The sequence below is a fragment of the Palaemon carinicauda genome, chromosome 40 (assembly GCF_036898095.1).
Source record: "Palaemon carinicauda isolate YSFRI2023 chromosome 40, ASM3689809v2, whole genome shotgun sequence".
NCBI classification, from domain to species: Eukaryota; Metazoa; Arthropoda; class Malacostraca; order Decapoda; family Palaemonidae; genus Palaemon; species Palaemon carinicauda.
The window spans coordinates 46,621,219-46,637,255 of record NC_090764.1 but is presented as its reverse complement, the minus strand read 5'-3'; the positions used below and the strand labels follow the sequence as shown (position 1 = coordinate 46,637,255).

Genomic DNA, 16,037 nt, shown 5'->3' with positions numbered 1-16,037 from the left:
TAAGCTTCAATATAAATGAAATTCAAATGAAAAAATCTATTATTTTAATACTTATTTGGTCTTTACCCATTTCTCCCCTCCTCCCTACATTTTAGTGATGTTAGGATGTTCATTAAGTTAAACTATCAACTTCCAGGTTATAAAGTTAGAATTATGGTTTGTTTTATGTAAAATGATATTTTAATTATAAAATAAATTTTTGAATATACTTAACCGGTGAATATATAATAGCTGTTACTCAGCGGCTCGACAGAAAACACACTCAAAAAACTCGCGAGCGATCGCTATGAAGGTTGCGGGTGTGCCCACCAGCGCCAACTATCGGTCAGATACCACTCTTGCATGTAAACAAACCCTTCAATTCTTCTCGTCCCGCTGCGTCTCTATTGGGGAGGAAGGGAGGGCCTTTAATTTATATATTCACCGGGTAAGTATATTCAAAAATTTATTTTATAATTAAAATATCATTTTTAAATATTTAACTTAGCCGGTGAATATATAATAGCTGATTCACACCCAAGGTGGTGGGTAGAGACCAGAGTTAATTAAGTTTACAGCGTATAAGCTAAGAGTTTTTGACAGTTATCAATATAACAAAACCAAAATATATAGGTACCTGGTAAGGAAGTTGACTTAGACGATTACTCTGCCTTGTAAGTCTGTCTTCCTCACGAAGCCCAGCGATCCTCTTAGGATGCTGAAAGACTTCCAGGAGCTGAAGTATCAAGGGCTGCAACCCATACAACAGGACCTCATCAAACCCCTAATCTGGGCGCTCTCAAGAAATGACTTTGACCACCCGCCAAATCAACCAGGATGCGAAAGGCTTCTTAGCCTTCCGTACAACCCATAAAACAATATTAAAAACATTTCAAGAGACAGATTAAAAGGATATTGGAATTAGGGAAGTGTAGTGGTAGAACCCTCACCCACTACTGCACTCGCTGCTACGAATGGACCCAGTGTGTAGCAGTCCTCGTAAAGAGTCTGGACATCTTTCAAGTAAAATGACGCGAACACTGACTTGCTTCTCCAAAAGGTCGCGTCCATGATACTTTGCAGAGATCTATTTTGCTTAAAGGCCACGGAGCTTGCTATAGCTCTAATCTCGTGCGTCTTGACCTTAAGCAAAGATCGGTCTTCCTCATTCAAGTGGGAATGGGCTTCTCGTATTAAAAATCTGATAAAATATGACAAAGCATTCTTTGACATAGGTAAGGATGGTTTCTTAACCGAACACCATAACGCTTCAGATTTACCTCGTAATGGCTTAGTACGAGCTAAATAGAACTTAAGAGCTCTAACGGGACATAACACCCTCTCTAGTTCGTTGCCTACGATCTCTGATAAGCAAGGAATATCAAAAGATTTAGGCCAAGGACGAGAAGGCAGTTCATTCTTGGCCAGGAAACCAAGTTGAAGAGAACAAGTGGCTTTTTCTGTAGAAAAACCGATGTTCTTGCTGAAGGCATGAAGTTCACTGACTCTTTTAGCCGAGGCCAAGCACACCAGGAAAAGAGTCTTAAGAGTGAGATCCTTCAGGGAGGCTGAATGTAATGGCTCAAACCTGTCTGACATGAGGAACCTTAGGACCACGTCTAAGTTCCATCCAGGAGTAGCCAAACGACGTTCCTTAGAGGTTTCAAAAGACTTAAGGAGATCTTGTAAATCTTTATCGTTGGAAAGATCTAAGCCTCTATGCCGGAAGACCGAAGCCAACATGCTCCTGTAGCCCTTGATCGTGGAAGCTGAAAGGGAGCGAGCCTTTCTCAGGTGTAAGAGAAAATCAGCGATTTGGGCTACAGAGGTACTGGACGAGGATACAGATACTGACTTGCACCAGTTTCGGAAGATTTCCCACTTCGATTGGTATACTCTAATGGTAGAAGCTCTCCTCGCTCTTGCAATCGCACTGGCTGCCTCCTTCGAAAAGCCTCTAGCTCTAGAGAGTCTTTCGATAGTCTGAAGGCAGTTAGACGAAGAGCGGGGAGGCCTTGGTGTACCTGCTTTACGTGGGGCTGACGTAACAGGTCTACTCTTAGAGGAAGACTTCTTGGAAAGTCTACCAGCCATCGAAGTACCTCGGTGAACCATTCTCTCGCGGGCCAGAGGGGAGCAACTAACGTCAACCTTGTCCCTTCGTGAGAGGCAAACTTCTGCAGTACCTTGTTGACAATCTTGATTGGTGGGAATGCATATAGGTCTAGATGAGACCAATCTAGAAGAAAAGCGTCTATATGTATTGCTGCTGGGTCTGGGACTGGAGAGCAATAGATTGGAAGTCTCTTGGTCATCGAGGTTGCAAAGAGGTCTATGGTGGGTTGACCCCAAGTCGCCCAAAGCCTCTTGCACACGTCCTTGTGGAGGGTCCATTCCGTAGGAATTACCTGACCCTTCCGACTGAGGCAATCTGCTAAGACGTTCAAGTCGCCCTGTATAAACCTCGTTAACAGGGAGATGCCTCGACCTCTTGACCAAATGAGCAGGTCCCTTGCGATCTCGTACAGTGTCAGGGAGTGGGTGCCTCCTTGCTTGGAAATGTATGCCAAGGCTGTGGTATTGTCCGAGTTGATCTCCACCACTTTGTTTCGAAGGAGAATCTCGAAGTTCATCAAGGCCAGGTGGACTGCCAAAAGCTCCTTGCCATTGATGTGCATGCTCCTCTGACTTGAGGTCCACAGACCTGAGCATTCCCGACCGTCCAGGGTCGCACCCCAACCCAAATCCGATGCGTCTGAGAATAGAACGTGGTTTGGTTTCTGAACTGCTAGGTGAAGTCCCTATCTTAGATTGATATTGTCGTTCCACCAATTCAGGCATGTCTTTACTGTTTCGGAAATCGGGATTGAGACCGCCTTTAGCGTCTTGTCCTTTTTCCAGTGAAAAGCTAGATGGAACTGGAGAGGTCGAAGGTGTAGCCTTCCTAGCGAGACAAACTGCTCCAGGGATGATAGGGTCCCTACCAGACTCATCCAATTCCTGACTGAGCAACGTTCTCTCTTCAACATCCGTTGGATTATGAGCAGGGCTTGCTCTATTCGGGGGGCAGACGGAAAAGCCCGAAAAACTGGACTGCGAATCTCCATCCCTAAATACAGTATAGTTTGGGATGGAATCAGCTGGGACTTTTCCATGTTGACCAAAAGTCCCAATTCCTTGGTCAGATTCAATGTCCAATGCAGATCCTGCAGACAGCGATGACTGGACGAGGCTCTGAGAAGCCAGTCGTCCAAGTAAAGGGAGGCTCGGATTCCCGATAAATGGAGGAATTTTGCCACATTCCTCATAAGCCTCGTAAACACGAGAGGAGCAGGACTTAGGCAAAAGCACAGGGCCCGAAACTGGTACACCACATTGTCGAAAACAAACCTCAGAAAAGGTTGGGAATCTGAGTGAATGGGGATGTGGAAGTATGCGTCTCTTAGGTCGAGAGAGACCATCCAGTCTCCCTTTCTGACCGCTGCTAAGACTGATTTCGTGGTCTCCATGGTAAACTTTGTCTTCGTGACAAAGACGTTCAGGGCACTGACGTCTAGCACCGGTCTCCAACCTCCTGTCTTCTTCGGTACTAGGAAGAGGCGGTTGTAAAACCCCGGTGAATGAAGGTCCGAGACTTTCACCACCACTCCCTTCTCTAGCAAAAGAGACACTTCTAGTTTCAGGGCTTGTCTCTTTGATTCCTCTCGGTACATGGGAGAGAGGTCGATGGGGGAAGTCGCTAGAGGAGGTTTGTGTACAAATGGAATTTTGTACCCTTCTCTGAGCAACTTCACAGACTGTTTGTCTGCGCCCCTCTTCTCCCAGGCTTGCCAGAAGTTCTTGAGTCTGGCACCTACTGCTGTCTGAGGCTGCGGGCAGTCAGACTCTGCCACGTGAGGACTTGCCTCCTCTCTTCTTTCCTTTCTTTCCCTCGGCACGAGTACTTCCCCTGCTGGGAGCTCTGCCACGAAAGGGCGGTATAAACCTGGACGCCGGAGTGTCTATCCTTGGTCTTGCAGAAAAGGATGTCGAAGGAGTCCCTTTGCGAGCAGAGGACGCTACCAAGTCATGGGTGTCCTTCTGCACGAGTGACAAAGCTATGTCCTTAACCAAATGTTCAGGGAACAAAAACTTCGATAAGGGAGCAAAGAGTAGCTCAGATCTTTGACAGGGAGTAACTCCTGCCGACAGATAAGAGCAAAGAGACTCTCGCTTCTTAAGGATTCCTGAAGTAAAAGAGGAGGATAGCTCATTGGATCCATCGCGGATGGCTTTATCCATGCAGGACATAATGAGTAGGGAGACATCTCTATCAGCCGATGAGATTTTCCTACTTAAGGCTCCCAAACACCAGTCAAGGAAGTTGAAAACTTCAAAGGCTCTAAAAATGCCTTTCAGCAGATGGTCAAGGTCCGAAGATGACCAACTAACCTTCAAGCGTCTCATGGCTAGACGGCGGGGAGAGTCTACAAGGCTTGAGAAGTCGCCCTGGGCAGAGGCAGGGACTCCCAAGCCGAGAACTTCTCCCGTGGCATACCAGACGCTCGATCTAGACGAGAGTTTAGATGGAGGGAAGGCAAAGGCCGTCTTCCCCAAACTCCTCTTGGTTTCCAACCAATCGCCTAAAAGCCGTAAAGCTCTCTTGGATGAGCGAGATAGCACAAGTTTTGTAAAGGCTGGCATGTCAGCAGGTACGCCTAAAACAAACTCAGAAGGCGGTGAACGAGGAGCAACAGAGACGAAGTTATCGGGAAACAACTCCTTAAAAATTAACATGACTTTCTTAAAGTCCATTGATGGCGGAACTGATCTGGGTTCATCAATATCTGAAGGATGATCCTCAGGCTGAGGGTCAGCAACGTCCTCATCTGAAGGTTCCTCATCTGACAACTGCTGCGAAACAAGCAAAGGGGTTGGCAGTACTTGACACGCTGCGTCCACACGCACTGGTGCATTAGTAGCGGACCAGGACGCAACGTCATGAAACTGCTTGACAGTCTGTGAACTGTCAACAACAACAGGTGCGTGAGGACGCACAGCGTCCACCCGAGACTGCTTTGACCGCCTAGTCTGAGCAGTCAAAACAACTCTAGACTGCGGAAGTTGACGCTCAGCGTCAAAACAAGTCAACTCCGAAGGTTGGCGAACGTCCTGAACATCAACAGGAGCATCAGCAAGTTGCCTAACGTCCAAATGCGGCTGAAAATCCACACGAGACCGCATCGAGTGCGGTTCTAAACAAACTGATTGACGTGACTTGGCTACACCAACGTCAACAGGACGCACAAAGGAACGTTTGGGTGGCTGAAGGCCAGGATCTTGATGAGATAAACGGCTAGGCTCAACGGAAACCTTATCGGCAGAATAGTCTTCCATAAGGGAGGCAAGCTTAGACTGCATGTCCTGCAGTATAACCCATTTAGGGTCCACGGGAATGGGTGCGGTAACCGACGGGGTTAACGTCTGAGACGGCACAACCTTGCCTTGCTTAGGCGGCGAGCAGTCATCCGATGACTGCAACGGGTCCGAACTGTCCCAATGACTACATCCAGGACGTTGGACCTGTCCTGAAGGGACCGACTTCCGTTTAAGAGGCCTAGAAACCTTGCTCCACGGTTTCTTGCGTGAAAAGCCTTCGGAAGACGAGGAGAAAATGGGCTCTCTCGTCTTATGGTAGGGGCGATCTTGGTGAGATACGCCTGATACCATAGAGGGAATGTCTGTTCGCTGATCAAGGCCTCTCGAACCCATAAGTCGTACGACATTACTTCTCCCCTGGGCTTGGGAGCTTGCAAGAGGTCCCGGACTAGGTGAACAACAGGCACGAACAGACGAACCCTCGGTCGCAACACTGTTCACAACACTTTGCGCACTAATCACTTTCCCACTTTCCGCCGTGGCACTCTGACACTTAAGTTCCTTCACGTCAGCCATAAGTTGATTACGATCAGATGCTAACGCTTCAACTTTTTCCCCCAAGGCATGAATAGCACGTAACATGTCTTGCATAGATGGTTCCTGAGTGCTAGAAGGGGGGTTAGGAACAACCACTACAGGGGAAGGATTAGGTTCAGGGGCATGTGGAGAGGAAAAATCTACAGACCTAGATGAACTTCTCCTTACCCTATCTCTCTCTAGCCTACGTGCATATTTATCGTATTCGAGCCAATCGAATTCCGAAAGGCCCACGCATTCCTCACACCGATCTCCCAATTGACAGGTTTTACCCCGACAATTGGAACACACAGTATGTGGGTCGAGAGAAGCCTTTGGAAGACGCCTATTACAGTCCCTAACATTACACTTCCGAAATCTAGGTACTTGTGAAGGGTCAGCCATTTTGAATTAGTCAAAGAAAATTCCAAAAACAATCCAAGTCATCAACAAATAATCTGATTCAATAAAGAGTTCAAGAGTTTATGTTGAGGAAAAACACCTGCACTGTGAAAGCTCAAACCAAAATGAAGTACTTCACCAAATATGTTGAGAAAACTCCAGGTTCTACAGCGAGAATTGATACGTCTTGTCGTCAAGGTCGACAGAGAAGAATTGAAGGGTTTGTTTACATGCAAGAGTGGTATCTGACCGATAGTTGGCGCTGGTGGGCACACCCGCAACCTTCATAGCGATCGCTAGCGAGTTTTTTGAGTGTGTTTTCTGTCGAGCCGCTGAGTAGCAGCTATTATATATTCACCGGCTAAGTTAAATATTTAAAAATAAGATTTAGATCATATTTAAACATTCAATAATCTGACTTTTAATCAAGTATGTGTGCTAAAAGGCACAATAATAGGGTGTTTTTAGAAAATCTAAACCACATAACCAGTGAGCAGTTTATGGTTGAGTGGTGCACAAAAGGTAGACTATGGGTAGAGGTTCACAATGTTTATATGCCAAAATTATTAAGAAAAAACAATGTGTTTATCATAATAGTGGCAACGGGGTGAATGATATAGAGAGAAGTGTAAGAAGTAAGAAGGAACTAGTTTTTAAAGGAATTATTAAGACCAAGTTTTTATTCCATTGTTTTCTACACCCACCATGTTGATCAGAGTAGGCTGGTACAGAGATGAAATGTCGATGCAACAGGTGAAATTGCAGTTTGAATCATACTTTTCTTCTTTGATTGTATAATTATCTAATCTTATGAAATATGATCATTATTACACCTAGACACTACTATTGGGGTATCTATGTATCATTGATTCAATTCCTTTGCTAGGGTGTAGTATTTATTGTATGAAATCATTACCAAAATTATTATTAAGCTTACTATTGAAGAAAAAATTGTGTGTACAAAGTGAATATATTTAAGTGTAAATAGATAAAAAAACAGAAAAGAAGCAAAAGTGTTGGATTCTGGTACCTAGAAACCACATTTCTCAAAAAGAAAACATGTGTAAAAGTTTGTTTTATACTTTGGAATGAAATTTTACAAGGCTTTCTAATACCAGACCTATTAAAACTCATTCTGATACTCAACTGTTTGATCCTCTTAGCTTGGGCGTTTCTCATAGACGTAACTTTTGTTGCAAGGTTTAAATTCTCAATTTCTTTTACAATACTCTGAGCATCTAAACTAGTCTTGCGCAGTCCACTTCGAAGTCTTGAAGCTACAACAGCATCTTCGGATTCTACTACACAACCAATAAGGTGGCTCCAAAGTGCAGCTTGGCAATTCTCTTTCTCAATACTTGCAAAGAATTTCTGGGTCATGACCTGTAAGAAGAAACTAGATGCTATATTTGGCTTTCAAAAGCTAAATTAGTTATTATGTTTATAGTATACTAATAATATTGCCGATAAGTTACAAATAGACACTGATGGGCCTTGGTCAAATATTTAATCTAGAATGGAAACTGAAAACTCAAATCAAGGCAAAGGTATTATCATCATTACTTGCCCCGCTCTATCCAGATGGTATTATCATCATTACTAGCCAATCTGTATTCAGTTATAAACCGGAACGATATGGGTCCGAGGGACACATGGAAAGCATGATGGACCAGAAAAGAAATGGATATCAAAAGAGTAATAACAAAAAAATGTCAATATAAATAAATATGATAAATTCATCAATAAATAATAAGCTATGAAGTAAGACTTATGTCAGCCTGCTCAACAAAAACAAGTATTTCCAAGTCATACTTTTGAAGTTATATCAATACAATTATTTGACTAGGGTGGATCATGGCACAATTTAGTTACAACAAGAATAAAACTAGTATTACTGTACATGGTTCATAGTAGTCTGGGCAGATGTGAGTGTAAGGTTTGAAAAAATGATTAAAGATCTTGAAATAACATGTGCATATGTAAATTGAATGTCAAATGTCAGAGATTTACAGCCAGATCACGGATATGGAATTTTCTAGACAGCAAGTTTTTGTCCACCAGTTCGAGATGAGAGTCAGCTGCTCAAGAACTATAGAACTGTATCTCCAGAACAATTCCTCAAAATAAACAGGTTTCAAAAATCCTTTATATTTTTCAATATATAATTTTTTTTTTACAATTAAGGAGGTGGCAGACAAAAATATCAAATTTAAATCTAAAACAAGATTAGGCAACTGATTAGTCTTATAAAATCAGCATATCTCTGGGTTATAGAAAGACTAAACAGGTTGCTAGCCTTTTTCTGAATTAAGACAACAATATTTATATTCTATCCACCATACAATTGGAGAACTGTGGGGTATAAACAGTCTTGGAAGTTGTTACTTTTGCAAATTTGACAGAGTGAGAAGCTTCCAAACTTACCATAATCAACTTATTGGATTATTTCTCAACAATAAGGTTACATAAGGTTTGAAACAGAGATAACTTTTCAATGCTTTCTTCACCTTCATGTACTGCAAGTTGAACAAGGAAAAATCAGCTGATTACCTGGTTTGTTTACAACTGAACAGCGGGGCTGCAACACATGGGCAGAGGACTCATTTTGGCAGTACAATAGCTGTACTAGTGCCTACATTTATCCTGCTAAAGTTAACCAGTGATGAGCTAGTGGCTAAGCTTGCAAGTGAACAATGTACAATGTCATCCAAAACCTGATGAAAACAATCGACTTAACTTAAAACTTCATTCACCACATCAAGATTTAAGGGACTCAGACATTATGAGATGTCCTCCACACATCTAATATGAGAATGTTTAGAAATGTTTACTCTAGAGTTTAGAATGGAGAGATATTAGGATCCAGACTACCAACTGGGTGTTCTACCTCACAAACTAGTTGTCTAATAGTGATTGATTGATTGATTTGAGATTTTCTGGCATCCTGACATCTAAGGTCATTGACGCCAATGTCTAATAGTGACTAGGATTACTTCAATATAAAGGGTTTAGCAGTGGAAGGGTCTAAAGTAATTGGAGAATTTCGGGCTCTGTGAGAGGCCTTTGAAGATGTCCTGAGCAAAAAACATTTAGAATCCCTACTAAAACACTATTAACACTAGAGTAAACTTGGGAAGTCAGGTTAGGTTTGGCAACTGGCCGGTTACGATCAAAACTACCACTTTTAAAAGAGGAATTGCTAGACTTTTGATTTCAACAAAGGAAGTTAGCAATGTTAAGAGTTTTTGAAGCTCATTACTATGAAAAATTGGCTAATTATTTAAATTATCTAAATGGGGAGGCAAGTCCTTATCCCCACCATAATCAACTGAACTAGTCTTCCCTGGATTTTCCCCTAAACTGAAACTAATTTCCCTTTAGCACTTTTAAACTTTTAACTTGATCGGGAACCATTGAAACATACTTTACCATGAGAGGAACCATGAGGCAAGAGCACTGTCCAAAACATTATTCAAATTACAGTATTGCCCTCAACACAATACACAAAAAGAATGTGGATCATCATCTCCCAAAAACCATTCCTTTGAACACATCGAGCTGTAATTCATTGGAAGACCTTGACTCTTCTGCTTAAGTGAATATTTCATTTATACCATAAACTTTAACATGATCGAAACATACTTCCCAGAGACGGTTCATGATGCCTATGGACTCCTCACTAGATTTCTGAAGTTAAAACTGCCCCAAGCACAAAACACACAGACAATGCAGATTAAGGTCCCACAAAAACTATTTCTAAGCACAAAAATGTAGAGATGTTTGAAAAATCCAGTGCATTAGACTAGTCTGAGTTACAGTATCCAACTGAGCAACTACTTTATCAATTACATCCACATCTAAAGTGGGCATCAAAATAGGAGAAGAAATTAGGAAAAGTTTACACATCAGAGACTGAGAGACTGTCCCACCATTGAGGCACTTGCCTGTTCTTTAACCATAATACACAAAAAGATTGCTACAGCATCGTAAGCCCTTCTAGACTAAACTGGTTTTCAATAAAGGTTAGATGATACAAAATTAAATCTAAATCTTAAACATCTGCAAATTTCTTTAAATCTGTCCAAACTAATAGCACCTCCCTTATCCAGTACAGGGAGGGTGATCTTATACTCCCTTGGTTCCGGAAGTGGTCTAGTGACGACGAGTCTGACCTATCACCAATTCTAACTTCATATTATCAAGGGTTAATATATATCGAAAATCACAAATTTTAAGTAATTTGTATTTTTCCTAACAGTACTTCGAACTATTTTCTTAGGAGTATCTGGGATCTCCTCCCTAACCGACCAAGAATTTTGTGCAGTCCCCCCTATCTCCGTTTTCCCTTGTCAGGTCCCTCCGTGGCAGATGGACACGTGCCCTGAGGCGACCCAGGGTCAGCGCGCGAGAGTGCGCTACTAGGTCTATCACCAGTAAGCATATGTTAAGTACTACTTCGAACTCCTGTCCCGGGGCAGGATGGGTGGGCAATAACCCAAAAGTAGTTCGAGATAAGTACTGTTAGGAAAAATACAAATTACTTAAAATTTGTGATTTGTTCCAACACAGAATACTGTACTTACCACGAACTACTTTCTTAGGAGACTTACACTTTATGAGGAGGGGGTGGACTTACAGACCGGAAGACCCACCACTATCATCCCAGGACATGGGACCTAGATAGGAGGCTAGGTCTAGAAGACACAACGGACAGGGTAGGAGAGTCAGGGGAAGCACGCAAAAGTCTACCTGTTTGTATAACTCACTTTTATGCATAATCCGGACATACGCTTCCTCAACATCCATCTCTCACATGGGAGGAGGAAGGGAAAGGGAAAAAGGGTAGCAAGGAAAGGGGAGTAAGGAGGAAACTTGTGTCGCTTGCAATTACTTCCCTTGGGCTACCTGGGGCTTTAGCTTTAAACTTGTTGCATGGCAGAAATCACTGGTCCAATGGAGAAAGAGCCCAGTCTTTCAGGTAGTGGGCCGTGAAGGTGGACTACCTAGACCATGTGCCTGCTCGCATGATTTGGCCTACTGCCATGTTGCTGTCAAATACCAAAGAAGTGCTAAGACCTCTAATATCATGGGGTCGCGGGGTACCAGGGACTGCAGACCCCTCACTGTCGTAAGCTCTCTTGATGGCTTGCTGAAGCCAGAAGGAGAGCGTGTTCTTTGACACTGCCCTCTTTACTGGGCCTGAGGAGACAAACAGACTTTTGATGGCCGGCCAGAGTCTGACTGTCCTGCTAAGGAATTTCCTGACTGTTCTCACTGGGCACAGGAGAAAGTCTGAGCACAGGAGCAAGTCTTCCGGGTTGTCTGAGTGAGGGATCGCCGGGACCGAGAACCTCTCGAACCTTGGGTCTGCAATGGCCGGATTCTGAGTTTTGGCCACAAATTCAGGCAGAAACTTAAAGGACAGGTCCTTCCACCCTTTCGAGTGCGAGACCTCAAATGACAAGTCGTGGAGCTCACTCACACGCTTGGCTGAGGCCAGAGCTAGTAAGAACACTGTCTTGAGGGTGAGGTCTTTATCCAGGATATCCTTGAGGGGTTCGAAGGGAGGCCTTGTCAAAACCTTGAGAACCTTGGCCGCGTCCCACTGTGGGACCCGAGAGGCGCGGGGGGAACAAGATTGCTCGAAACTTCTGATGAGCATGGAAATCTGGCGAGAGGCCCCCAGGTCGATGCCTCTGAGTTGAAATACCTGTCCCAGGGCAGCTCGGACCCCCTTGATGGCTGGAATGGAGACCCCCAGGTCGTCCCTCAGGTGGACCAGGAAGTCTGCAATCCTGTGGACTGATGCATCCAGAGGTCTCAGATTCTGTGTGGCACACCACTTTACAAACGTGGCCCACTTGGCCTGGTACACCACGCTCGAGGACTACCGAAGATACCCTGACATCCTTGAAGCTGTCTTCTCCGAGTATCCTTCTTTCCTTAATAGACGCTCTATAACCTCCACGCGTGTAGCTGAAGGCACTGTGGGTTTTCATGAAACCTTCGAAAATGGGGCTGGTGCAGCAGATCTTCCCTTATTGGCAGGGGACACGGAGGAAGGGTGGCCAGGTCTTGTAGATCCTCGAACCACTCCCTTTCCGGCCACCAGGGCGCTACCAAAGTCATCCTTGTAGCCCTTGATTATCTGAGCCTGTTGAGCACCTGCCTGAGAATCCCGAAGGAGGGAAAGGCATACGCGTCGAGTCCGTCCCACTAGTGCTGGAAGGCGTCCTTGAACGCTGCTGCCGGGTCTGGCACAGGAGAACAGAACACGGGGAGCTGCGCGTTGAGCCTCGTGGTGAACAGGTCTATCACCGGAGAGCCCCACAACTGGAGGACCTTCTGGGTCACTTGTGGGTGTAGGGACCACTCCGACCCCACTACTTGCCCTGCCCTGCTGAGGCCGTCGGCTAGAACGTTTCTCTTCCCCGGAATGAACCTGGCTGTGAGAATGATGTGTTTCCTCTCTCCCCATTCCAGGATCCGAGACGTGAGATTGCACAGCTCCCTTGACCTCAATCCTCCTTGTTTCTTTATGTAGCCACCATGGTGGCGTTGTCGTACATGAGGGCTATTGCGTTTCCCTGAAGGCGATGGGCGAATATTGCGAGGGCCTTTTAAACCGCCAGGAGCTCGAGCAGGTTTATGTGGAGGAGCTTCTCCTCCGGGGACCACTTTCCCTCTGCTGTCTCTTCGAGCAGATGGGGTCCCCACCCCTCCTTTGACACGTCAGTGAAGACCAACATCTCCGGAGGAGCGCACGCGAACGGCAATCCCCCCTAGGGTGTTCGCCCTGTCGGACCACCAGAGACGCATGTTCCTGGAGGCTGGAGTCATCCTGACTAAGGCCTGAGGCAGGTCTCCCGGTGACCAGAGGTCCTTCAGATTCCACTGGACCGGCCTCAGCTTGAGCCTCCCCTGAGGAACTAGCTTCTCCAGCGAGACCAGGTGGCCCACGAGTCTCTGCCAATCCTTGGCTCTCATTGGTGCATTTGTTAGAAATGGTCGCATAACATGATCCAGATTGTCCAGCCTCTCTTGAGAGGGGAATGCCCTTGCTAACTGGGAGTCCAGGACCATCCCTAGGTACGTCATCCTGGTGGTGGGGACTAACTGGGACTTCTCTAAATTGATGGTAATCCCCAGTTCTCTGCAGAACTGTAACAGCTTTGCCCCCTGCTCTTTTACGGCTGCCTCTGAGGCTGAAAGCAGCAACCAGTCGTTGAGATACCTGATCAGCCTGATGCCCTGCTTGCGTGCCCAGGCTGATACTACGGTGAACACCCCCGTGAACACCTGAGGAGGCGTTGACAGGCCAAAGCAGAGGGTCCTGAACTGTAGAGACTGGGATCCCAACTTCACCCTCAGGAACTTCCTGCTGGAGGGGTGCAAGGGGATCTGAAAGTAGGCGTCCTTGAGCTCCAGGGACATTATGAAATCCCATTCTCTCAAGGCTGCCAGTACTGACCTCGGCGTGTCCATCTTGAAGGACGTCTTCTTGATGAACTTGTTCAGGGCCGAGAGGTCGATGACTGGTCTCCAACCTCCCTTAGCTTTCTCCACCAAGAAGAGCCTGCTGTAGAACCCCGGGGAGTGCTCCTTTGTTCAACATGGCTGACACCTCCTCCTGCAAGGCTGCTCTCTTCTTGTGATCCTTGGGGGCCAGCCACTCCGCCCAATGTTCGGGAATCAGAGGGGTCGGCTCTGTCAGGAAGGGAATCCTGTATCCCTCTCTGAGGATTGCCACGGACCACGGGTCCGCACCGTTGTCCCGCCATGCTTGCCAATAGTGTTTGAGGCATTTTCCCAACTGTGGCGTGGGAAGGTGTAGGGGACCTCCCTTCCTATCTCCTTCTGGGGAGACGGTTTGAGCGGCCTCGTCTCGAGCCCGCGTATTTCTGTCTAAAGGAGGCCTGGGTTGGGGCACCACTTCTACGGGAGGGCCGCGGGGACTGATGCCAGGAAGGGGAGGGGGCCTCCTGTCTAGCTGGTGGCGTAGGCAGGTAGGCCCCCTCCACAGACGGTCTTCTATGGGGAGGACGTCTTGCCGTTGGCTGTCTGGGCTCCGCCGAGTCTTTAAGTTTCCCCACTCTCTCCATAGTTTCTGCTACCGTCTGAAGGGTCTCACCCCACATCGGAGCATTTCTCAGGAATTTTGCCTCACGTTTGGGGAGTCTACGGGGGAGCCTGTTAAGTACAGTATCTCTCCTCCTTAACACCCAGTTTGCTGTCTGGGTCAGCGACTGGAACGTAAGGAACTTCATGGTTTTGTCTCCCGAACGTATGAATTCATGTAGTAGAGCTTGATTCTCCGGCACCGAGAGATCGTGGGAGAGCTGGAAACCTGCTAGGGTGCATGCCCACCAGTCCAGCCAGAAAGCCACATTTATGACGTCCTGCGATGTGTCCTCCATCATTGCGGCCTCCACCTGAGAGAAGACCACTGGGGCAGTAAGGCTCCTGTCATCCGTACTGCCCTGCCTTAGAGTCGCGACGGCTTCTTTCAAAGTCCGAGGCCCCGCAGGCCGTCCGTCTGGCATATAAAATTTCTTCTGGGTCCTCAGTCCAGGCAGGAGCTTGAAGGACCCTTGGGCTCTGATGGAGTTCTTGTGTCCCGAGACAAACCGGTCGACGTGGTCCATGCCCAGGGACACGTCAGGAGCCAGAGGTAGGGTCAAGGATGGTTTCTATTGTACTGGGTTATCAACATCCTTCCCAAACCCGAAAGCCAGGCCTGTGCTGAGGACGGTTTGGGCTCGTCTAGCCTGTGGTGGTGCCGAATCAGTGCCAATACCTTCCTGTAGGAGGATACGTCATCGGGAGAACATTCGCTAGTATCCAATAAGCCCTCTGCCACTTGATCCTCCGTGTCGGCTGTATCCTCGATCACGGATGGATCCGTGGAGGCGGCTGTATCCCTGACATCCGGCCGGCTCGATGGAGCCGCCGAGGCGGAGGTAGCCGTCATGGGTCTACCCCCTCCCGGGGGAATCCGTGGAGAGTGACTGCCTTGCTGTGCAAGCGGCTGCATCCGATGCCTGGATGGAGCCGGTGAGACTTTGGGTGTGGGAACAATGCTGCCAGGCCGAGCCAGTGGCTGCCTCTGAACAGATAGAGCCGGTGACTTGCCGGGCAAGGGCAAGGGAAAGTTAAAAGTGTGCCAACGGCTGCATCCGATGCGTGGACGGAGCCGAAGAGACACTGGGCAAGGGCGCGGAAGCGGCTCCAGCGGCCACCGCGGCAGGCACTGGAGCGGCAGGAGCCCTGTTCGACCCGCAAGGGGGAAAACCCACTTTAGCCCTCTTCTTTCTGGAACACTTCATCTTCTTGTTCTTCTTCCTTGTGACCTTGGCCTTCTTCCTCGACGGGCCTGAGTTTGAGCTCGACTTCTTTCTCTTAGCCTTCTTTCTCTTTTTCCTCATCTCCCTGCCGCTGGAGTCTTCCAACGATGACGAGCTGGAGGACGAGATAACGTCCGAGGTAGATGAAGAGGAAAAGGAGCTATCCGAGTCCTCTGAGTCTTCTGCCACCAACCTAGGGGCTTGCAATTGTGCTACCGGAGTGACGGGTTCCATGAAGTCAGGCGGTAGCGCAACCGAAGGCGGCGGGGGTGTACGTAGTGACCCACGTGAGGCAAACCAGCCAGAGAACTCTTCTTCTTGCCGCATGGGTGACCTGAAGGGCGTCCTTGGCGCCGTCCACACAATGGAGTCGGGGTC

The 16,037-nt window shown here is 46.9% G+C and overlaps 2 protein-coding genes across 2 annotated transcripts in view; one reads left to right on the top strand and one right to left on the bottom strand.

Annotated features, from left to right (window-relative positions):
* LOC137631636 (HEAT repeat-containing protein 1-like) overlaps positions 1 to 15,986 on the bottom strand; it is a 122,655-nt gene extending 106,669 nt beyond the window's left edge. Inside the window, exons 1-2 of the mRNA XM_068363509.1 lie at positions 15,612 to 15,986; positions 7,463 to 7,698 (exon numbers count right to left, since the gene is read on the bottom strand). Of these exons, the coding sequence (XP_068219610.1) occupies positions 7,463 to 7,698; positions 15,612 to 15,986 (611 nt within the window). The remainder of the gene's footprint in view (positions 1 to 7,462; positions 7,699 to 15,611) is intronic.
* The window catches only part of LOC137631754 (HEAT repeat-containing protein 1-like), a 622,900-nt gene that overhangs the window by 374,114 nt on the left and 232,749 nt on the right, over positions 1 to 16,037 (top strand). The gene's annotated exons all lie outside the window — the stretch shown is intronic.